This window comes from Nyctibius grandis, chromosome 6, assembly GCF_013368605.1.
Source record: "Nyctibius grandis isolate bNycGra1 chromosome 6, bNycGra1.pri, whole genome shotgun sequence".
Lineage (NCBI taxonomy): Eukaryota > Metazoa > Chordata > Aves > Nyctibiiformes > Nyctibiidae > Nyctibius > Nyctibius grandis.
The window spans coordinates 74355975-74380691 of NC_090663.1; the positions used below are offsets into that span (position 1 = coordinate 74355975).

The 24717-nt window shown below is 43.1% G+C and overlaps 1 protein-coding gene across 5 annotated transcripts in view; it reads left to right on the plus strand.

The window, feature by feature from the left end:
* Positions 1-23239, plus strand: part of ELF2 (E74 like ETS transcription factor 2) — a 38753-nt gene extending 15514 nt beyond the window's left edge. For 2 of the 5 annotated variants that reach the window (XM_068403134.1, XM_068403135.1), the window contains exons 4-9: positions 14822-14935; positions 15909-16082; positions 18653-18739; positions 21272-21464; positions 21838-22191; positions 22474-23239. In XM_068403134.1, the coding sequence (XP_068259235.1) occupies positions 14822-14935; positions 15909-16082; positions 18653-18739; positions 21272-21464; positions 21838-22191; positions 22474-23101 (1550 nt within the window). In that variant the 3' untranslated portion in view covers positions 23102-23239. Of the gene's footprint in view, positions 1-548; positions 639-7523; positions 7617-13901; positions 13986-14821; positions 14936-15908; positions 16083-18652; positions 18740-21271; positions 21465-21837; positions 22192-22473 lie in introns of those variants that run through there. The other 3 variants (XM_068403138.1, XM_068403136.1, XM_068403137.1) reach the window with 3 other exon arrangements.
* Positions 23240-24717: the final 1478 nt, after the last annotated feature.

Here is a 24717-nt window from a genome sequence, read left to right on the forward strand (position 1 = left end):
TGGTTTTAAAAATGCCAAGTTATCTGGAACATTGTCATTAAAATTGGTTAGTACCTTCTGAACTCCCTTCAAACTGATCTTATGCCTGCACTGGTATTTTCTTCTGTGTTACCTCACTTATGATGAATTTGCAAAACCAGTGTTGTTTGTTATTTACAAATCTTGTTGAACAGTAGGCAGCTGTTAAGCAAATGTTGCTGTAACTACAGTAAAGCTTGATCCCTATGAGAGGTATACCAAAATCATGTTGCCAATATAGACCCTGATGTAATTGATTCAGGGAATCTAACTTCTCGTATCAATAGTATTTTTCCCCTTATTTTTTTGTTAATCATCGAAGCGGCAAGTACAGGTTTGGGATTTCTTTCTCACAACTTTTAAGATTAAAGAGGAAACAAAACTACTGCTTTCAAGAAGTTGAGCTATCATTCAACTTGTGAACTGTCACCACATTTTTTAATTCGATGTTCCATCAGAAATCCTCCCTGTGGTGCAAGTTGAAAATATGTTTTAATTCTAAAAATGTTATTGCCACAGGGGGGTAGAAGATCTGCATGAAAAAATGGGAATTTGAAAATGAGCCCCTCCAGGATTACGATCTGATGGAAAAATATTGAGCTACAAAGACAACAATGATGGTATGTTTCTCTATCATCTCTTAAATTTTTTTTCCACCAGGAAGTTCAGTTGAAACTACCATGTAAATTGATAGCCATCCTTAAGGAGGGAAGAGGTTGAATAAACAGTGAGTTTAGGCTTAACTCCTCCCCTAATTTAAACAAATGCATGAATAAAATATATACTTTAAGGCAAATCTTCAAAAATTTTAGGCTACTGCTTACACTATTATCACTGTGGGAACCAGCTTTCTATATCTATGTAAAATCTTCAGTTATTACCTGTTCTTCTTTCTGCCTCTGTATGTCTTCTCTCATTATGATTAAAACTGCTTCCTTCTGACTTTTTATGTGAATTTGAGCCTGTGCACTCTTTTGTTTATCTCGGATAAGTTTTCATCAGTTGTTAAATATCATACACTAAGAATTCAGTATTAGATCTGGTTAGAATCTTACCTTTGATTATGGCATGTGTATGGAAGGGATAAACAAAACCATGTTATCATTCATTCTGTCCAAGCATTATGCGATTAAACTGCCTCTTACAAAAAATGAGTTAACACGAACATCTGGTGTACGTTTTGGTAGTGCTGACATATCCTATTGATCGAACTTCATTTCCTTACACTGATGAGACTACAAACAAGAGTTTGGATGTTCTAACAACTTGATTAAACTTTCAGCTTAAGTTGGTACCGCCTTCATCAAAGAGCTAAGATGAATCCCATTAGCTAGATAAAAGCAAGAGAAAACTTTGCATGCAGTACTTGCAAGAATTAGATGTCTCTAACACATTAATGGGTTAAGAATTTATCCCTTGAATATGAGCTAATTTTGTTTTTGACACCATGCTGCTGCTACATTGGTGTGACTTCTCACTCTGCCAAGAAATCCATTGCATTTTTGCTAGTTAAATATTGATGACAGTGAAACAAAATGATTTCCCTCCCATTGCGTGTGCTATTGTATAGCACTTGGAGCAGTTATGCCAAGGGCGTATACATCTGTTCTCGGTAGTGTTCTTAATTTGGAAACAAAATTCAACTGCAACTTAGATTTTATGTCACCTTTGCTGGTGTTTCCCTTTCTGAGAAATTAATGAACAGAACTGTGCAGCTGCTCTGTGGGTGATAATGTTTTTAACCTAACAGTGACACCTTGGTTGTGGTGTCCGGTTCTTTCTAGATTTCAGGTTTCTGCCTTCCTGCGTTCAGTGCTCCGTTCGTACTGAAAGAACACTGCAAGCCGAAATATTTTGTAATAAAGCCTAATCTAACTACACATATTGGGCATAATTTTTTTTCTGAGGCTGATGTGAGGTTAATTGAATGCTAGTGTGGGGCATTATGGTTTGGGCTTCAGATGTACAGATGCACTCTCCTCTACAGTCCCAACTCCAGTTGCAACTAGGAGTGAGAAATTGTAGGATGTTACTATGAAGACTCAGCTACAGCATTGTACTAATGTGAGCTGAAAAATCTTGTGGTTTGTGTCTTGAAATTAGAATGCAATATGGCATGCCAAAACCAACGTGGTATGAGCGCACAAGAGTTACTGGTCTTTACTGATCAAATATAGTGACAAACTTGAAAGTAATAGTTTTAAAAGGTGATCTGCATATGAAAAGAGAGATTGTACTTGACAAAAAATTCTAGGATCACAATAAAGCCATATGTGTGTGAGCAGGACATTTAGTCCTTGTAAAGATTCAGTGGCCTTATAGAATAGACATTTGTTGTTATCAGAGAAGTCTTAAGGAATTGTGAATGCTGGATTTTGAACTTAGAAATTGCTCAACGGTGGTATAGATAATATGTGAGCCTATTACCAATCTCTAATACTGTCAATTTTGTAAAATCAGGTAATGTGCTATGCAAATACCTGATTTATAATTGTCTGCTATACATTGTAAGGCAGGGAAGTGCATTTTTTTTTTGAGACAGACAAGTTTTTCTTACTTTGCATTCACAACTAATAATGCTGGGATGCAGACACTTGCTATTTTGAGTAACTGCTTTTCTGTTTGTCAAAGCTAGTATCAAATCCTGAGACTACATTTACTTTTCTGTGTGGAATCACTAACTGCCATATGAATAGTGACACCAGGATCCTGGATCCACTTAACAGTGCAGATTGTGACAGACTTGTGGCTCTGGTATTATTAGACTTCATCTGGCGTAGTCAAGAAGATAAGCTTGGCATGGTCACTGACCCCTTTCCTCAGTGTTTCCCTGGTTCCTCCGGGGACACTTTGTGGCTATTTTGCTGTTACTTTTGCAATTTTCTACCGTGGATGGTAATGATTATACTGATGTGCTGATAAAGGAGACTGCTGCACCTTCTTGCATGTTTCTGGAATCTGTTAAAAATGTTTCTTTGTCTCGTTACTCTTGCAATGCATTAATAATTATCAACGGTTTGATAGCCTGCTGTTGAGGACAGCAGCTACTTCTGTAATTGTTAGATGTGAATTTCCTCAAGATCCTGGGCAAAACTGACCTTTCTGGAACTATTTAAAATTTGTAGGTGGTTTTGGCACTCGGGACAGGACATGCCTGGACTTCTGAAGTTACTTGAAGCTTTTTAGCTTGGTTGTTTTTTCAGTGTTGTTCCTCTGTTATCATTTGCAGTTTCTCATGTAGACTGCAAATACTACCCTCAGTAGATGGACAGATTGCCATCTACCCTTGACTAATTACTTAAATGAAGTCAAACACATCACCTCTGTAAGAATAAGTAAGTGCTTTATGATAATTGCCTTTTCCCAGGGTAGGTTTGTCATACTAGAATACAACTGGAATCCTCTGTGGCTAAAAATAATTAAATATGTGGCTGTTTTCTTTCTGGTTCATCATTTGCTGTCAATGAAGGAAAAAGGTGCCATTGGAAGGTTGTACTTCTAGCATTTCAAGTTACAAAGCTTGTAAAATAGTTTTCCAAGAGAAACGACAGTCTATTACTGGAAAATGTTTTTAACGTATTTGTCAGAATTGTGGGAAAGGCAACTTTCCATAGGAGACTATGGGGGAGAGGAGACTGACAATTCCTCTGTAGCCACTGAATGCTGTGTTAGTTTTAAGGACTGTTCAAGGAAATGCTTAAGATAATTGATGGTCCCACTCCCATCCACTTCTGCAAATCTGCTGAAACCTTCCAGTTTTTCTTATTTTGAATTTCTACATCTGCTATCTTGCATGCAGTTATCACATCCAGCTTCTTCTCGTGAGCTGTCTTCCACTTTTTCACAATAATCAGGATGAAGTTTAACTGGTGTATATTGCAAAGCCGTGAAGCTTATTTCCTTTAATGTGAACAAAGTTGTCCATACCCCTTAACGAGAAAGCATGAGTTGACAGATATTTTGCTCATGTGTTTATACAAGTAGGGGGATACAATTAACTTGGGTATTCCTGTTGTCCAAGTTGCTTATCTACCAGACTCTGAAGTGCACAGGGATGGAGGTGCTGTCACCTAAAAATGCGATTACTTGTTATTGCTTGAAATGACTGAAGACTTACTACATTCCTGTGTGTCATAAGCATAGTTTTGACTGTTACCTGTCCTGCGTATTACATACGTGGCAGTTCGTAGATGTGGCATGTGATGAGCATGTGGGTCTACCTGGCTATCTTGACAGCTGAGCTTGTGGTTTAAAAAAATACAATAAAGCTTACCCTCTGTACACTCTAACAGTAAAAAAAAAAAAACACTAGGCTAATAAATCTATTTTTGTCTGACAAAGAATGATGCTGTCAGGGATCTGTTTCTGTATATTTTTTCCTACTTTTTTCATGCCAGGAAAACATAAGTTTATCTGTAATTTCATGTGGCCCTGTAACATTACAGTAAATATTTCTTGCCTCATTGGGCCACACACCACTCTCAGTAGATTTTTGTGTCCCTCTTTGTTAGCCTTCTGCTGAGAAAAGAGGCTTTAGAAGAGATTAAAAAGTTAAGTGCATGTTTACTTTTTTCCCTATTGACTGTCTTTTTTTTTTTTTCCCCTGAAATAGTAAGATTTATTAGCATGACAAATCAATTAGTGTTCAGCATAAAATACTGGAAGTCATATAGTTTAAACAGATGGAACTGCAAAACTTTTGGGAAAATCGCATTCCTCCTTAAAGACAGCGTTATGCTTTAATACTATACTTGTATAAATCAGTTGGGCACAGGTCAAAATGATCACTTCATAGATTTATTGTAGTTGCTTACATTATAATCTTGAAAGTGCATAGGCTTGGCCTTTTTTCAGCTGACTGGAATCCCTTGGGCATCCAGCGATACTCTCTCTGTGTATGATCAGAGAGGGCGAAGAATCAGAATGATGTGTGCAGCTGTTTGAGTCCATTTCATGTGAATTGGCAAACGCTGTGCTAACTCTGTGCTCGCAGTAGTAAATAAATGCTGCTTAGAAAACTGGGAGCTTGACGTTTTATACTCTAATTAATTAATTTTGGACACATGGTGTTTGTCAAAAATTATACACACAGATTACTTGAATGCACTTGCTCAAGGAGGGTGCATATCTTAGCCAAAACTTCATTCTAGCCATAGTGGGTAGAGAGAACAACTTGGATATGAGTCAAACACTTCAGTTTGTGACTGGAAGTTGCAATCAGTGAACAGTCCTCACTGAATTACACAGTGAACAGAAAGGCAACAAACTGTGAATGTGTCTTTTCCGAAGTATGTAAGTGTGAACTCCTGTTGGCACAGGTCTGGATCTTCCAAGGTATTTAGTGTCTCGGTGCACCTTTTGATCTGGATCTAAACTGACAAACTATTTTTAACTATTTTATTGCTGCGGGCCTAACTGCTTGACGAGAAGGGTGGGTGAATTATGATTGTTAACAACAGTAGGTGCACAGGAGAAAGTGACGTGAATGCACAGTTATTTTGGCAGTCTGTATGTAAGCTGAATCGAGGGTGCTGCTAAACTACACTGCATGAGATTTCCACTTCAATTTGAGGGTGTTTTAACGAAGGGCTATGAAGTTTTATTGCACATTTAAGTGTGCGCCTACTTAAAACGCCTTTACTTGTCCTTGGGTTTGTCTCCACTGGAAAAACTTCTGCTGGAGAATACAGCAGAGTCCTCTAGTGGAAATATGCTGACAGAGGGAATTCTTATTAACACGGCTGTTCCACCTCTCTGAATAACAGAAGCTGACAGGAGCACTCTGCTGTTGGCAAAGCTGTATCTGCATGAGAGCTTTTTACCGTCACAGCTGGCTAGAGAGTGCCTTTTTTGTCCATGCTGCTGGCTGGAAGGAGCTCAGCTGGCAAAACTTTTAGCACAGTCCTGCCCTTAGGTATCATGGCTTGAATGTGAGAATGAACGATCTCGCTGGCAGGTCTTGTTTGTTATATGATGAGGTGATGACCAAGTTTAATTCCTTGCAGCCAGGAATAGATGAGTGAAATCTACAAAATGCCTGAAATTTCATTAGTGTATATAAACATGGTCATTAAATTGTATTCCTAAAAAGCCTTGAGAGTTGTAGTAGGAATATGATCTGTCAAAAGTTTGAGGTACTGAATTTACCAGTTAAGAGGTGATTTATGCTGGATACTATTTTGTGATTTCGGTGTCGGGGAAAAATGCTTCTAAATTCTTGTTTGTGATCTAGATCCTGGGATTACTAAAATTTGAGAGGGGAAGGGAGATATTCCGCATTGTCAGATTGATGCAGCTGGTGCCCTTCACCTTTATTTAATGGAGCTGTGAAGCTGTTGCATACAGGGAAGTATCTTTGGGCAAGAAGTGGTTGCTTGGTCCTTCTGATAATGGCTTAACAATATAGACCTGGTCAGGTGTGTGTGGTGTTACTGAAGGAGCTCCTGTGCCTGAGGGCTGTGCGTAGCTCTGTGTACGACATACTTTGCTTTTCTTGGCATAGCTGCTTTTCGTGTGCAGCTCTGAGGTTTTACCCTGAGAACAAGCAGCCCAGGGACTCACCTGGGAAGCTCGGAGAACATGTTCTTGTGGCTGTTGCTTCTGTCCAGCTGCAGCGTGTCAGGTGCCTGGCAGGGAAGGCTGCCGTGTTACTGAAGCAGGTGGTTCTTCAGGTGGGAGAGGACACAACCCTAAGAAGTAGGGGTGGTGTGTTTGGTGTTTTTTATTAAGAAAGCAATGCAACTTTTCCTCCCCACAAATCTGCTCAGGGGCTAGATTTGATGAAGGATGGGGCCTCTGGCTAACTGGAAAAGGCATCTAAAGTTCCGTTGGAGCCAGCCCTGCTACTGTCAGGAGCTGGGGTGCACTGCATTCAAGAAAGACCGAAGTTTTCTGGCACAATGTTACTGGAGTCGATAGCCCAGGAATTTGCGAAGGAGAAAACTTGTTAATGCGTTAATGGTTGCCTCGGTGAGGACCATCGGGCTTATCCTGAGAGCAGCGCTGCCCTGACCTGGGGCTTCATTGGTACGCGGGGTGCCCCGGGTGCCGCGGTCAGGGGGCGTCACCGGGACACGTAGGTGCAAGTGGCCGGGGAAGGCGGCGGGGCGGCGGTCAGGGTGCGCCGGGGCGACCGGGAACGACGGGCTGCGCTCGGATCTGCGCGCGTCCTTGCCTGCGGCTGCCTCCGGCTGCGGCCGCCTCTGGGGCCGTGCGAGGAGCCGGGGCAGCGGGGCGGGGAGGTGCTGCCCGGGGCGGCCGGCGGGGCCCCGGCGGCTTCCCCCGCCCGCGGGCGGCCCCGCGCTGCGGCGGCGGCGAGTGCCGGCGCGGCACTTCCTGTCTGAGGCCGGCGGCGGAAGGATCGCGTGCGCCGCGCCGCCCCGCAGGAAGCGCTCCCGCCGCCGCGCCGTGGCGGTGCCCGCGCCGCCCGCCCTGCCCCGCCGCCCCGCGGGAGCGCGCGCCCCCGCCGCCGGCCCCCGCGCGTGCCCGGCGCGCGCCCCCGCCCGCCGGTCCATGTGAAAGCCGCTCCGGCAGCGTAAACATGGCGACGTCCCTGCATGAGGGGCCCACGAACCAGCTCGACCTCCTCATCCGGGCCGGTAAGCTGCCCCGCGCGGCTGCGCTGCACCGCGCCGGCGGGAGAGCGGGAGCGGGGACGGGGCGGGGGGAGCCGCGGCGGCGCACGCCGCGCTCCGGCGGCGGGCGGGGAGGCAATGGAGGGCAATCAGGAAGTGGTCACCTTGGTAGCGGCCGGGCCGGCGTGCGGCCGGCGGCAGCGCTCCGCGGCACCTGCCCCCGGCGGCGCGGGCGGCCCCGCTGCCGCCTCTAGCGCGGCGGAAGTCGTGGCGGGGCAGGCGGAGGAGTTGTGCGGGATTTGCGCGGCCGGGGCGAGAACCAGGAAGTGTGCGAGATTGTTGTCCTCCCGCCTTCCCCGGCCCGGCCCTCCCCTCCCGCCGCCGCCACGCTGTCTGAGCGGGCAGGCTGAGCGCCGCCGCCGCGCTCCGCACGCAGGGCCGTGCGGCCCGGCCTCACCGGGCACCGCGCACCCGTGCGTCGTGTGTCCCCCCGCCCCTTCCCGGTGCCCTTTTAAACTCTGCGCTGGCGGCGGGGCGGGAGGAGGCGGCGGGGGCCGCGGCACACGTGTGCGGGGCCGGGGGCGGGGGGGGGGGGGGGGCGAGCGGAGCGGCGCGGGGGGCGGTGCCCCCTCCCCCACGCGCGCTGCGTAGCGGAAGCGGCGCGTTCCCCCGGGGCCCCCCGAGCGCGTTGGGAGTGGCGGCCGCCGCGCGCCAATGGGGGGCCGCCGCCGTTGGCGGCCGGAGGGCGGCGGGGCGGGGCGGGGGGCAGCGGCCGCCAATGGGCGCGCGGCGGGCGCCAGAGTGGCGGCTCCCCGCGGCGCTGACGGGGCGCGCACGGAATTGGAGGGAAGCGGAGTGTAAACACGGAAGAGGGGGCGCTGCCGCCGCCGGGCCGCACGTGGCCGCCCCTCCCGGCGGGCACCCCCGGCGGGCGGGGGGAGCGCCATCCCGGGAACGGTGCGGCGGAGCGGGGCTCTGCGGGCAGCCCCGCGGCCGGAGCGGTGGGAGGAGACGCGGGGCCGTGGGAGTGCCGTTCGCTGCCGCCGGCCCGGACAGGTGCCGCGCACCGCCTCGCCGCTCCTCCGCACCGTCGGATCCTTTAGCCCCTGCTCCCCCCGGCCGCTGCCGGGACAGGGGCTGTTTACCCGAGCTCGTGTTCAGAACCGGGCACGGTTTGGCCTCTTCGGGTTTTTTTAAATCCGCCGCTTCTGACAGCGGGACGCTCTGGTGATCCCGGGAGTTGTCTTTAAGCACAGTACGGCCCTGGAGGAAACACGAGCGAGGTTACACTGCTCAAAAGCACATATACAGTGTCAAACCTTCAGTTCTCCGTGGAAGTCGTACCAGCTCTGGTTTTATTTTTGTCTTCACAACGTGGAGCTCAAGTTTTTAAAGCAGCCCTTGGCAATCGTCCACGGCAGTGCAGTGTGTAGCGTTATAGGTGATGAATTGTGCGGTTAGTGCCTAGACATGAGCAAGTTGACAGTATACCTTAATACTGGTTTTGTGTTGACATGGCAGTAGGTTTGTACGAGCATGAACGTACGCTAAAGACAAATGCTCAGTCATTTACCAATGTCTGAAGATACCCTTTTAAAAAAGGGGGACAAGTCGCTTTGTCTTCACAAAGTTTTATTTTATTTAACGTGGAAAAAAACCCAGAGATTTTTGGAGGTGGGGAGCAAACCCCAGACACACCAGAAACCCACGCAACAAAGCAGCGAAGAACTGTTCTGCTGCAGAACAGAAGTGGAGCATGTCCCAAGCGTTTAGACACTCTCCTGCGTACGCTGGGGAAGGTCGCTTCGCTTTGCCAGTAGGACGCAGCTCTGATTTCTGCAGGGCTTACTACAGCAGGAGATGCAGTTTGTTGCTTTTTACTTTTCATTGTTGTTGAATAGAGAACGTTTAAGTAGTGGGTTATTGTGTCAACAGCTTCTTAAGTCACTGTAACTAGTTTGCTTGTGAGCCAACCCTTAGATAAATAACAAATGACCTTTGTATTGCTCTTTCTGATGTCCTTAACCCAGCCAACTTAATTATTTTTTTTGATATTTGCATTGCAGTGAGCGATACAGATACCTACGCACGTCTAGTATTCCCATCATCATATTATCAGGATACTATATCTGTTTACTTATTTATGTATGTAGATGGTATCACGTGGATTCAAGAGAGGAATCCTTTATCCTAAGGGATTACGTTAATTATGCCTTGCCTTTTCCTGTGGCTGCTGGCCTCAGTGTTGACTAAACTTCAGTGTTTGAGAACTGTGGGAGGAAAGCTGGACCAAAATCAGTACTGCTTAAGGTTATCTTAATTGCTGGTTGTAAGAGCAACTCCTGAATGACTTTACAAAGATATGTTTTGGCTTTGTAGCTAGTACTTCTCTCAGTATTGGTCTGATAACATACGGCTCACAGGGAGACAAGTGTTTTGAGATGATTGCTCTCCTCTTCCTTACTGATGGCCGCTATGCAGTGGGTTATGTATCATCCTTAAATTGTAGGCAGCTGAAAGTCTTTTGAATGAAGAGAGCCAGGCTTAGGGAAATACTAAAAAAACCCCAAGTTGTTGTTCTTCGGTTTCTGAACAAATGTCTGCCATAAAGCAAGCAGTAAACTGAAAAGGCTGTCTTTTCCAGTCAAGGGTTGCATACAGAAAGATTTCTGGGTATTACCTATATGGGCAATTCAACTGTTTTTAATTAAAATGGGGCTTAAGCACTGTTACTACCTTCCACTGCTGTGGTCTTTTAAATGCTGAGATAAAACAAGCATGTGAACGCCAATAAACTTTAATGAGGTCTGTTAGTGTATGTGTAGTCACTCTTGACTGAGTTCCATGCTTGGAATTGTGAGTTCTTCATTAAAGTAGTGCTCTGGATGCCTGATAGTATTAAAGGATAAGCTATTGTAAATCAGGTGCTGCAGTTAAGTGTTGACCTTGTAAATGCAGACATTGATAGCTCTTCAGATAAAGAGGGGGGAGCTGTCTCGCAGTTTCAAAAAGTACCGTTTTGAAAGTTTCAGTCCATTTTTTTCCTCTCATCACCTTCTCTAATTCATTTTGTTACTCTTGTTTTATGTTAAAACTGGGGGCATTGTTACAAAATGGATATGTTGCCAGTATGCTCTTCTGTAAAGCTAAAGTACGGCCCTGTCAGACTTAATTACCAAGTTTGGTATTTTGTAACAGCTGTTGAGAGCCTTGAATAATCTACTGTACATGCTATTTGTTTAGAAAGTGGAGCTAGAAGACATTAGGTCAACAGTGAAGACAGACATCAACTAGCCTAGTTAGCTGTTTATGTTTTAAAAATGGAAATGATTTCCTTTTCTAAGAGGATTTTTTTTTCTCTGAAAACAGACCAGAAACTTTTTAAATGAGCTATTTTAAGATAAAGTGCCAAGGAATCAGATTTCTTCATAAAAGCAGTAAGGTGAGATTTGGTTTAAAAGATTGAAAGATAAGTGGTGGTGTTAGCTCTGATGTGTTCTAGATCGGTGAACGGCAGTTCTCGTGTTACTCAGTTACTAAAGTCTGGAAAATGTACTTCCATCCACGTGAACTACTTTGCTTCATTTGAGCAAGTCATATTCTCCCTGAAATGGGTATGTGAGGTAACAGAGCTGCATCTTAACTTGTTTACTCAAGCAATAGAGTCTGTTTTATCTTTGGGAGTCTTGTATATGTGCACAGTGATACCGTAGATGACAGTATAAATATAATAGAGGATTTGTGAGTAGGGCATTTTTAAATAAATGGGTCATACACCTCATTCTTTGGTTAGAAATTTTTCTACCTGCTGTGATACTGCGCTGGTGCATCACAACCTTGGATGTACTGAGAAAAGACTAAGGTTGCTGTGATGATGTATGTTTGTATGGCACAAGTTATACAAGCCTGAAAGGTACTGGGCAGTAAATAACTCTCGGTGATTTTCTGTGGGGATGGCTTTTGACTGAAGCTGCCTTTTTTTAATTGTGGAATCTTACCCCTTTGGTTTGATTTCCCGCTCCCCCCCCCAGTCTTTATTGTGAGAAGTGCTTCTAGGTGTTGTGATATAAGTGTAGTTTAGTTGATGACACTTGATCTAGTCATCTGCAAGAACAGCCACCTGTTTTTTTATCTTGTCCCATCCCTTCTCTGAGGGAACCTGTTCCCCTACTTCATCTTTTGGGATATCTTTTCTTTTTTCATTAGTATCATGTCTCCTGACTGAGCGCTCTGACTTGGTGTCTTCTGTTAGACATTTTCTAGCATGGCAGAAAGACATTTTATGTAAAATTTGTGTTGAGATACAAATTTGCACATCTCTATTCCAAATGTGTTGGCACAATAACGTTGCCTGAGCACAACTGAAAACTCCTTGTGCTCTCTGGGTAGACAAACACTTCTGAGGCTAAAACCATGGGTTGGGTAAAGGAGAATGCGACTAGGTGAGAAGATTTTGAACTTGGCAATAGTGCTCATTTTAGTAAGTATTTTAATAGATGTCTTTTTGGCAATGTTAGGTTAGTTTGTTAACTGTCATGATAGACAGACAGCATGTGTGTTGTTCCAGCCAAAGCCAGAAGTGTTACTATTTTTTGCTTGATGTTTTTTAGGTGGCAATTTTAGTGGAGTTCTGAGTAACTCATGTTGGAAAAACATTTGTGAAGCGTGTATTTTCAAATGTCAGAGGCTTTTGAGGAGTAGGTAGTGCTACTTTTATTGGAAATGGAAGGGTTACTTAGGGCAGAGATTGGGTGGCTCCTTTGCTCCTTTCTGCTGTTAAGTTATTGCAGCCTTAGTCCCTAAAGCTGGGGGGTTGCGTCTCCTTCCTCTCTGCTCTAACCCCTCAGCAGAATGCCATAATACTGGAAAAGTACAAAGATGGCTTTCAGCTATCCTCTTTTGCCTTGTTCCTGCTCTCTGCTAAGTACTTCTTACTTGTAGTGCGGCATCTAAACTGTTCCCTATAGGAAATACTTTGGATACAAAAGTAGGAAAAATTTGTATGCTTTTCGGCATTTAGGAGTAGATGCCTGCAATAAGCTAATTCAGTACTCTCTTATAGTGGAAATTTGGCAACTGTTATTTGAGTTCCTTTATATACTGAACCTGATATCTCCACAGAAGCAAGCTAACTAGTTGTCCCAAAAATGGTAACCAGCAGAAACAGAAATGAAAATTGTACAGCTCTTGGCTGCAGGGGAGGCAGCACAGTTGGTGGAAAAGCTTTGCTGACCTGCTTTACATCTTTTTTCATGCTTTAGAATAATAATAAATTAAATGCTGATTGGGACTTTCTAATTTCAGTATTGGTGTAGAATTGATACATTTATAATGACTAGCTGAATATTGTTGCTGTATTCTGATAATCAGTGGGGAGTTTTATGTGGTAGATGAGGGGAAACTTAGTCATCAATTTCCGTGCAACTGAAGCTTCTCTTTAGAAAGAAAAATATTTAGGTAGAGGTTTTCCTGCAGGGCCACTCAGTTTCAGTGCAGGTATTCAGCCTCCGACACCTCCAAACTGCTGCTTGGGAAGGAAACAGCAGGCACCTGGGCATGGGGAGCACCCAGGACCTGCAGCTGGGGAAACTCACACTGCAAAGCTCTTACGGATTGCCACCGATTATCCAAGGGACAGAGTGTGCGATAGAGACCCTTTCCTTTAGCGTGTTTTTCCTGTGCTCTTAGGTAGGCTTTTATTGTTCCCAGCCTGGGTGAAGCTGTGGTGGAATGTCAGCTTTATCAGGCATCTACTATTCCAAAAGATAAGGCCCCCTAAATAGCATGCCAGGAGAGGGCTGGGGTGGGAATCCCAGCAGCCAGCCAGCAGGCAGGCAGCGTGGCTGGTTCAGCGAGATGTTTCTGTCGCCCAGAATTTTGCATTTGTGCATCTTCCAGATTTCGTTCACTTTCAGCTTCTGGTTTATATGTTTAGTCTGCTGGCTAGTAGGTTTTTCAAGGTTTTAATCCTTGCATTTAAATAGACTGCAGTATGCTGGAAGGTTTTTTCCCCGTGTGTGCCTGCTTGAATCTGTTTGTATCTAGTGTTTTCTTAAGTCAGAAGTGACGCTAGCAGTATTTCCCCTGCTTTTCACTAAACGAACCTCAAGTTGTTTCTTAGACGCTTTCAGTAACAGGGATAGGTGCCTTGAAGCTCTCGTAGAGAATTATTACCGAATCCTCTTTAGTTCTCTGACGCCGGAGATAGGTGACCCTGCTTACGCTAAAGATAGATTTCCTGGGCTGGCGGCTGCCTCGCTGGAGCGGTTCAGCTTTGAGCAGATGGCCATAAATGGGAAGAGCAACTGGAGAGAGCCGGCGTACCTTAGCGAGAGCGGGGATGATGTGCAACAGGTGTTCCTGCAGTCGCCACGTTTAAAAACCTTTGCAAGGGTGAGGAATACAGAGCTGGCCGTGAATAGGACCGTAGTTTTAATTGATAAGTTGGGGGTTTTTTTAGTGTGCTGCTGTGTTCAAGTTACTGTGAACTGTGCTGTATCAAACTTCAGTGTGCTCTCTTGAAGTTATTTTAAATTATTTTTGATTAATTACTTAGTTTTCATAAACTTTCAGAACTTGGAAAAAAGAGATATTTTTACCTCCTTCCCTTAGTTATCGCTTAAAAAAAAAACCAACATGCATACTGTTTGTTAAACTTTGTGTTTTGTTTTTTAACAACCAAGCCTGCTAAACTCAACTCGCAGATATTTTTAATGTCAGAAAATGAAACTGGATATATCTGTTTTGCAAACTGACCTTGATTTTTTTATATATATATATATATATGTATATGTATATATTTATCCAAATAGACTGAAAATCTGAAAGAGAGGTGGCCTTTAGATTTTTAATGGGCTAATAGTTGGAGATGGTACTACTTCCCTGCTGCACTGTGTTAGTTTGTAACCGTCCTCATCACCATCTGTTTTGTTCTGGTTAACTTGAAGGTAGAAGATAAATCCCAGAAGTCTGCTGCTATAAGCTCTTGAACACCCCATAGAAATGAAGAGCTTGGTTGTGAACCAGAAATCTAATCTAGGAAGTGACAGTGTTGGTTCTGCTTGTCTTGTGTTCTTCCCTAAACATTTCTGTTGACAGGAAGGTATAAAAGATGTGAAGACACCTGACAGTGTTGGGATTTTCATGTTTAAGATTGAGCAGTTGTACAGTGATACACATGGACTTCTATGAGTAATCTGTTCTCATTAATTTTTTTTATCCTTCTACAGTGGAAGCATCGGTTCATGGAAGTAATGTGCACTGCACGGATAAGACAATTGAAGCTGCAGAGGCCTTGCTTCATATGGAGTCTCCTACCTGCCTGAGAGATGCCAGGAGTCCTGGTATGTCAGCCACAGTTTCTGCTACGTGAGCCATTTCTCCTTCCACTAATTAGTAAAACAGGCAAAGTGGGAAACCTACTTCTGTGGAGAACTGTATGCTGTTTAAAACATTTGCTTGCTTATTTCAAAACTACTGATTTGTTTGAGGTTTTATGTGATTTCTCCTCCATGTAACAAGCATACTTGTAGATTAAATCATTTATCTGAGAGAGGTTGTTGGGTAGAGATCCTTGAGTAGCTACACATTTAAAATTAACTTTTCCATCTGAACATCAGGAAACGCTTTTTCACTGTGCGGGTGACCGAGCCCTGGCACAGGTTGCCCAGAGAGGCCGTGGAGTCTCCATCCTCAGAGATACTCAAAAGCTGTCTAGACAGTCCTGGGCAATGGGTTCTAGGTGGTTGGGCAGGGGGTTGGACCAGGTGCCCTCCAAAGGTCATTTCTAACCTCAACCATTCTGTGGTTCTGTGAATTTGACATTTTAAATTGCTAAAATAAAGAGTTATTTTAAGGGAAAAGTATTTTTTCTGGTTTAGAAATTATATATGAATACAGTGTGTTGCAAAGTGTTACCAGTTTAAAAAAACAAAAGTTAATGTTGATGATTACTTCAATGTGATATTCCTTCTGAAGTTACTAATACATGTTGGATGAAATAATGGTGAAACTGAAACCCAAAAGCTACAGAATAGGAAATGGAAATTGGAATAACGATCAAAGATTAAGCTCTAATTTGTTTCATTTAAAGTTGAGTTTAGTTTTAAAGAATGTTGGTGTGATACTTGTCTTATGCCTAACAATAATGGCAAGCATGCATGTTTTTGGGAACTGGATTGATTTTCTAGGTGACGGGTTGTTGGAGCAGAATCTTGCTAGATTATTGCATATGCTTTGTTTAAAATAATTTCATGTAAGATACATTAATCAGGTAGAAACTTCATCAGATACTATTTTTTTTTCATTCTCTCTTAGTGGAAGTTTTTGTCCCTCCTTGTGTGTCAACCCCAGAATTTATCCATGCAGCCATGAGACCTGACGTGATCACAGAAACTGTGGTGGAGGTATCAACGGAGGAATCTGAACCAATGGATGCATCTCCTCTTCCAACTTCCCCTGATATCCATGAACCAATGAAAAAGAAAAAAGGTATGTATGGCTCTTCATAGGAGCAATGTCAAAATTTATTTCTGATGTGCGCTGCCGCAGGTGGTGCAGTTGATACTGGTGGGGATAGATTAGATGATTTGATTGTGCATATCCTCTTCGAGGCTGCAGTTCGAATACTGTGTTCAGTTTTGGGCCCCTTACTACAAGAAAGACATTGAGGTGCTGGAGTGAGTCCAAAGAAGGGCAGCGAAGCTGGTGAAGGATCTGGCTCACAAGTCTGATGAGGAGCGGCTGAGAAAACTGGAGTTGTTTAGTCTGGGGAAAAGGAGGCTGAGGGGAAACCTTATTGCTCTCTACAGCTACCTGAAAGGAGGTTGTAGTGAGGTGGGTGTCGATCTCTTCTCCCAGGTAACAAGTGATAGGATGAGAGGAAACGGCCTCAGGTTGTGTCAGGGGAGGTTTAGATTGGGTATCAGGAAAAATTTCTTCACTGAAAGTGTTGTCAAGCATTGGAACAGGCTGCCCAGGGAAGTGGTAGAGTCACCATCCCTGGAGGCATTTAAAAGCCGTGTAGATGTGGTGCTTAGGGACATGGTTTAGTGGTGGACTTGGCAGTGCTGGATTAATGGTTGGACTTGATGATCTTAAAGGTCTTTTCCAACCAAAATGATTTGATGATTCTATATAAGCAGACTGATTGGAGTCTGAAATGTAAGTTCTTAGAAAATGAGTCTGCAACGAGAAAAAAGAAAAAAAAGTAGCAAGAGAATGGACTTAGCCAAGCCATAATGGAAAGTGATGTCTTTGTTGTGTTTTTTTAAGGACAGTTTACAACGTGGAGGAAGGGTAGAGAAGGATTCAAAGCGGACTTGTGTGGGTAACTGTTGGTGTCTGAAATGTGAATGTATTTGGAGAGCGGGTAGACTCAGGCTTCTTTCAATGAAACGTCAGAGTAAATACTAACTTGCAAAACCATAGATCAGTTTACAAAATCAGTACATTATCTTCCTTGTGAGAGAAGTATATTGCTTGTCTAATTGGTGTGTCTTGGAGGAGAAACTATTCAGAACAGTGTTTTGAGTTCTAAGCATTGAGCTACCAATTGAGAGGTTGGCACCTGGTGAGATTTCTCTCTGGTCTAGCAGTTTTCTTACAGGCATCAATACAATTCACATAAGTATAGGAATATTGTTTTATTAGAGGTTCCAGATGTGCTAAGGTGGAATATTTACTTGTAATTTAGAGGAAAAAAAATGCAATGTAGTGATAAAGTGATACAAATTAAGATCTGTGAGTTTTAGATTTAACAAAAGCACACATACATAACAGATAACTGTAAGTACTGTAAATTACATAAGCAAGGAAATTATGATTAAAGCTTTTTCATAGCTGTAGTTGTACACTGCATTTAAACTATTTCTTTATATTCCACTGTCTGTTTGAATGGTCATTACTGGGCAGATGACGTTACAGGGCTGTGCTCAGGAAGTTCTGAAATTTTGTGAAGGTTATTTTGTAAATATTTTTTTCCTATTACGGAGTCCAAATCCCTTCTCTTAAGTGTGTAAGGTCATTCAGCCATAGTTACAGAGCTGTAACTTTGGTCTTTGTAATTAATGCCTTTTGAAGTTTGGTGTTTAATGAAGAACACTGTTCATCAGCAAACATTAATGCTCTTGTGCCTGAGGTAGGAGCATTAATCGTTGCTGCTTGCCTTTAGCTGAAGACGGAAGCATGGACTGTTTACAGCCTGCTGCCATGGGGCATGATCCTCTTCCTTGCTTGGGCTTGTTTACCTTGAGTAAAAAGGTCACTGAAGTGTGAAAGGATGAAGAAGCTGCAGGTCTTGCTGGGAGAGGAGTTCCCTGGCGCAGGAAGGTAGGCAGCTCTAAGCCTGCTGCCTGCTGAGGAGTCCCCTCCTAAGGCTCCTGGCAGGGGCAGGCGGAGGGTAGGAGGAGGCGTGTGGGAGCCCTGCCAGCCCCTGGGAACCGGGGCAGGGCAGCAAGGCAGCTGGGGGCTGCGGTGCAGGTAGGCTTCCAGCACTGCCCAGAGCTGTCCTGCATGGCTGGGGCTGCAGGTGCCATTTGTAGCCATCTTAATGCTCTGCCGTATGTGAATGCCATGTGGCACCGCTCACACACCGAGTGGAAGCTTTTATCTATAGCTTGTAATGGGCAGGTGCAAGGTGGAAATGAATGTTTACGATTTCAGTAGTAAAATTCCTTAGGAAAACTGATGCTTTGATCAACACCCATACTAGAATACCAAAAACAAAGCAGAAGAAGAAGTAATACATTTCAGAGTAAAACAGACACTGGACTAAAAGAATGCGAATAAATGGAAGTTTCACTTTATACATTTGGTGCTTACCTCACCTGCCACTAACTTGTCTGAAATTGAGTTAAAACTGCCTATGAAATAAGCAGCCAAATGATGGATTAAGCTGGATATGCAGTAGTAGTAATCTAAGAATTTAAGTTTATTCATACCTGTAGCAAGGAAATGGCAGGGGAAAAAAATGCCTGAAGTGCTTCTTTCAGCAAAGACAAACTACAAAACACTTCTGTTCTGCACGATTAATACTTTTTCCCCCCATGTTTTGTGTGCAGCTGGCCGTAAACCGAAGACCCAACAATCGGCTCTGTCTGATGGGTCTCCAGATCTAGGTATAAAGAAGAAACCTAGAGAAGGCAAAGGTATATTTTTCCATTTATCGAGTCTTTTAAATTGTGCCGTGTATATGGATTGTATCTGTCACAGGAAATACACAGATCTTTAAAAGTTTAGTGAACTAGTTTGTACTGACTTGATTAGAGTTTTAATTTTATTTGATGTCTTCAAATTTGTTTGTACATGATCTAGCACAAAGATGTGTGGAACTGCCCTAGAAGTGCCCTGTAATACCCTCTGCAGTTGATAGGCTTTCTGATTTTTCATTTGCTTTGCTTTGTATTTATTGACTCGTGCTGTCTTTTGTGTTGTGTGAAAACTTACTGCTAGACACATAATTTGTTAAGCTGCTGCTGAAAGGCTTGTTCTCAAGTAGAAGCAGCTTATGGGCATTTGTAATGGTGATGGTTGAAAATATATTTTCTTAGTTGATTCACAAACTTCAGAGGGAGTATGTTGCTTGAACAATAGACTCAGTTTGGCTTAAGGGGAAAAACAAATGATCATAGGTTTCTTTACTGGTTGAGTGAGGGATTTTTCGCAGGAGACTCATATTTTCCTAATGTTTCTTCTGATAAATAGTGGGTCCTTTCTTGGACTCCAAGCCCCTGTTATTCACCCAGCAGGGAGGGAGACTAGGGCATTTGCTCACAGGTTTACCTTTGAGTTGGCGTACAGTGTATTAGCTCTTCCCCTGGTTGTAGATGAAAAATGTGGATCTCTTCCCCACTTACTGCACTGCAAGTTGTTTGGGGATGTTGCTATGGCTCAGAGAAACAAAGTTTAGTGACTTCCAGTGGCAGCATGTGAGCTGGAAGAGTGTGCAATGGTCAGCTCCACTATTATTTTGGGATTTGTTTGAAAGGAAATATTCACTGTTTACATAATTCCTTATCTGGGTACAGCTCCTGAGTCGTCACATTTGTCAGTAGGGCAAGGAAGAATGGGACTGATGTTGTGCAGATGTTAGCTCATGAAAACCAGCGCAAACAGTAATTAGACTTCCCTGCAGTGACCACTGTTGCTGTCTTTGGATTTGCGTGTAGCAGCAGACCTCAATGAAGATCACAGATTTTGCATCTGCTGTGCTTAAAAGTACATCTTGTTTAATTTATTTTTTTTTTTGAGTATTCTTAAAGCCACCTTAGCCTGCCCTCTAATTCTGATTTCACTATTACAGCTTTCCATTATCTGAGTAGTACTCGTAAAGTGTCCCAGTTCCTAGTTGCACAAATAACTTTGAGAAAGGAGGCCCGTATTTCTGTCTCTTCCAGGTTTCATCTGTACTGGTGATTTCACTCCATAGCTGTTTGTTTTATGAAGTAGGAGATGGCACTGCTTTGGTTTTTGTGGGGTTTTTTTAATTTATTTTTTTTATTTCTGTGGACCCTCATAATGATCTACTTATGTCTCCTGTTCTCACAAGGTATCTCATTCCATATTTCACATTACATCTGGCATAAAATACATTTTTTTTTTCTTAATGTAGGCTAACTTTATGTCCTGCAAGATATTTTGATACTGGTTTTATTTTTTTGTTACTTATTTTAAAAAATTACTTGCAAATACAGGCCATTTTACATGCAGTCTGTTTTTGGAAAACCAGGAATTATTCCTAGATTTCGGTACTGTCAGTAGAGTTAAGTCATGGGGGCAGATGACAGCTGGTTGTGCACATTTGGAAAGGGGATCGCTTGTCCATGTAGATACTCCTTCCTTTGTGCATTCCTAGATGCAAATGGTACAGTCAGAGTGCAGACAACCCCCATGTTATGTTTTATGCCATCCTGATAGTCACTGTCGTAAACCCCGTCTTGGGGCTCCTCTAATGGAAATGGTGCATCTCTTGAATACCTGAGAAGTACCTGAAATTCTTTTTCTGTAGGCTGACTTAATTCTGTATCCCCCTAATTACAGAAAGGTACATGGGATTTCTGCTATATGAATACTTGTAGCAAGAGGTTGGACTGGCTTTGCACCTACAACGACGTTGGTCGTTCTGCAACATATATTTGGGAAGGGTCAGAACATGGGGCTGTCACCAACTGGTGTGAGAGCCCCAGACCCTGGACAGGAGGTTATGCTACAAATTTAGCACAATTGAGATGATTTGTTGTTGAAGGTTGTATACCTTTTAAAAATTACTTATTTATATTCTTCTGTCCTTCAGTGTCATAAATGCACTGTCATTTCCATTCCCGGTTTAAGCAAATATGAGAAGAAAATTCTGAGCTCTCGTCCTGCCTCTGCTGAACAGATGTAGGTTGTAGTGACTTGGAATGCCCTCCCACACTTCTTTTCGAGAACTGAGAACGGGAGGTGGATTGAACAGGCTCCTGTGCTATGTAGCAGATCACTTGGATTAGCTCCTTTCAGAATGTGAATATTTGGGGAAAGTTTACTAAGCAGAATGAATGAATATGTGCAGGTTACATTACATACCATCCTCTGCGTAACACCTGCTTGTAATGCAGGTCATTCAGAGTTACCTGTATATGGAGAACTTTCTGTTATCTTTAAAAGTGGGTTTCTAATATTTAAATGCTTTCTGATTATAGGAAATACAACGTACTTATGGGAGTTTCTTCTGGACCTTCTCCAGGACAAAAATACTTGTCCTCGATACATTAAATGGACTCAGCGAGAGAAGGGAATCTTTAAACTTGTGGACTCGAAAGCTGTCTCCAAACTATGGGGAAAACACAAAAACAAACCTGACATGAACTATGAGACTATGGGAAGAGCTCTGAGGTAAAAACTCTTATAACCTTAAGTTATCTAGATAATTCTAAATCTGATTCTTAATTTTGCAATATAACAGTTCTGAAATGTTAAAAGCTTTGCCCTCTTGCCGACTTAGCTGTTTAAAAAATCAGTCCTGCAGTTCCTATTGCCTTTTATGTTACCAGTTAATTTGCAATTTAATTCCCGAAGTATGTATTTAAAAGGTCATGTTTTTTTTCAGCTAGATACTTTGCCAGTACGCTCTGCCAGCTTCTTTCCGTACCTTCTCACGTTGCGGGTTTTACTGTGGTTACTTCAGATTTTCTTGTTAGCATAGAATGAGGTTTTCTTTAAAATCTGTCACTATGTTGGTTACTACTTAATTGTACTTTTCTTGCAGGTATTACTATCAAAGAGGAATCCTTGCAAAAGTTGAGGGACAGAGGCTTGTATATCAGTTTAAGGAGATGCCAAAAAATATAGTTGTCATAGACGATGACAAAAGCGAGTCCTGCAATGAAGATTTGTCAATGACTGCAGATGAAAAGTCATTGGAAAGAGTGTCTTTATCTGCAGAAAACCTTTTAAAAGCAGCAACCTCTGCACGCGGAGGAAAAAACTCCTCTCAGTTAAGCTGTACCAGAACAGAAAAAGCCGTCACCAGAGTTGTGAATATTGCCTCACCAGTGCATGATACATCGTCATCTCGTCCCTCAACTACCACTGCTACTGTCCCAGCAACGACAGCTCCCAGGTTTGTATTAATGTGGCTTGGGCTTGTCATTTGCTAATGACAAGCAACTTTTTGGTTACAAAGCTGTCTTTTAGTTTTTTGTTTTGTGTTTTAAATGTTGGAAATCATTTCTGATTTGCAAGCAGCACTGTGACATGATACAGTACTATGAAAGTCTAGTTTATGACATCAGAGCCAACTGTCAATATGTTGTATATCCTAGATTTGTCTGTCCCTGTTGTCATCTCTAATGGTGCCATGTGTTTTGGCTTAAATACACACATCTCTCTCTTTATTTTGCAGGACTGTACGTGTGGCAATGCAAGTGCCTGTTGTAATGACCTCTCTGGGACAGAAAATCTCAACCGTGGCAGTGCAGTCCGTAAATGCAGCGTCACCGTTAATAACCAACACGAGTCCAACAACAGCAACAACTCCAAAGGTAGTAATCCAGACAATCCCTACTGTGATGCCAGCCTCTGCTGAAAACGGAGACAAAATCACAATGCAGCCCGCCAAAATCATTACGATCCCTGCCACGCAACTCACGCAGTGTCAGTTACAAACAAAAACAGGCCTGTCTGGGTCAGGAAGTATTAACATCGTGGGAACCCCGTTGGCTGTTAGAGCACTAACCCCAGTGTCTATAGCTCATGGGGCACCAGTAATGAGACTATCGGTGCCTGCTCAGCAGGCGTCTGGCCAGACTCCTCCCAGGGTGATTAGTGCAGTTATAAAAAGTCCAGAAGTTAAATCAGACACAGCGGCTTTAAAACAGGAACGTGAAGTGAAAACACTGCAGCTGGTAAAAGAAGAGAAGCCGGCAGATGGAAGCAAGACTGTGACCCACGTAGTAGTAGTTAGCACACCCTCAGCTATTGCCCTTCCTGTAACAATGAAAACAGAAGGAATCATAACGTGCGAGAAATGAAGAATGGGTTGCTTCAAGCATGGACTTCTAGACTGTTACAGTTTTGAATATACTGACATAATTGGGGGAGGGAAGTGGATGCGATCACCAAGTCGAAAAGGAGAGTTTTGAAATGTCAATAAACATGCATATGTTGAAGACTTACTGGAAACAAATTTATTTTCCCGTGTTTCAGTGGGAATTGAACCACATTGATATGCTGACAAAAACCGCCTCTTCCAGTTGGGAAACAGCTGAACCTATGGAGAAAGAGAGAGAGAGGGACTGAAAAGGGACCAAACAGTTCACTACGTTACCGAGTTACACTAAGACCTGGAACACTAAAAGAGAGCTGTGTGAGAGGTTTGCCTTGGTTTCTAGTCGTCAGGGGGAGAGGAAAGTCTCGTTGTTACAAATGGCAAATTTGATGCATTTTATATGCATACCAGCAATTACTACTGTGTGCCCACAGTACTCAACTGGTGCTATGTGAAAAACTCTGCTACTAGGTATTGTAGAATGTGAAATAAAGGAGAAGATTAAAGAGCTTCTAAAAGAAGACAGAGACCTAGAGGGATTTTTGTATCATACAGCTTAAGCAGATTCAAAATGAAAGCCTTAGACTGATTTTCAGTTATCTTTCTTGAAATAAGCTAATGGCTTGTTTGTGTAAAGCTTTTTTATTAAAACAAATTTTTTAAAAATCTTGTACCTAGCACAGTATTGTTATAGAATTACATGTAACATATTTTGTATGGTAGTTAAAAGTCTGTCTAAATTTCTTAATCATGGACAAAATAGCAGCAGGCTTTCCGCCTTCTGCTGTAACATGCCTGTGTCTCTCACTTAGCCTTGGCATCCGTGCATACATTTCAGTTTCAGCTCTACTCTGTCACTTGAAAGGTCACGCCCAGCATGAGCTTTTGTCAGGTAGTTCTAAACCTGTAAATCTTTTTTAGTTGAAGTTAAGAGGGAAGTACCAGTGTTCAGAATGAACTATAATAGTTTGTATATTCAACATTTGAAGTATATTCTATTTTGTTGTACTCTTGTTTCAAAGTGTATTCAAGTAGGTTTTACTGAAATATAGAAAGGAAATTTAATGGTGTTTGGTCTGCTTTTTATTTTTTACTTTTTCCTTTCAACCTATTAACCTTCTTTTCTGCTTATTTGAAATCTTCCAGGCATTCAGCCTAAGGTAGCTGCTATAGGGTGGAAGTTTGGAACTCCTCACTGCTCCGGTACTCCGAATGGCTGACCAACTCTCTCAGACAGTACACTGAAATATTTTTCATTGAAGTATCTGTGAAGGTTACGGTAGTTGGTGAGGTAACTTCTGACAGGGGCCCGGTTCTCTTAGGCTTTTTCAGGATGGTGAGCGTATGCGGTGTTCTTGCATTGTGGCTAATCACATGAGTGCTTGTGGAATAACTTGAGTAGCTTAAGAAGTTACTGCCCTCCAGCTGACAGCTGTGTGTGTGCTCCCTATTGTTTTAAGTGAAGACAACAGGATTTGCTTAAATGACTCTGAGAATCAATGACTTCTAGAGCTCTGTGAACTACCGAGCTATTCCTCCAGCTACACCTTAATTTCCTAAGGCTGCAACTGCAAAGGAAAGATAGAAATTAACAGACGT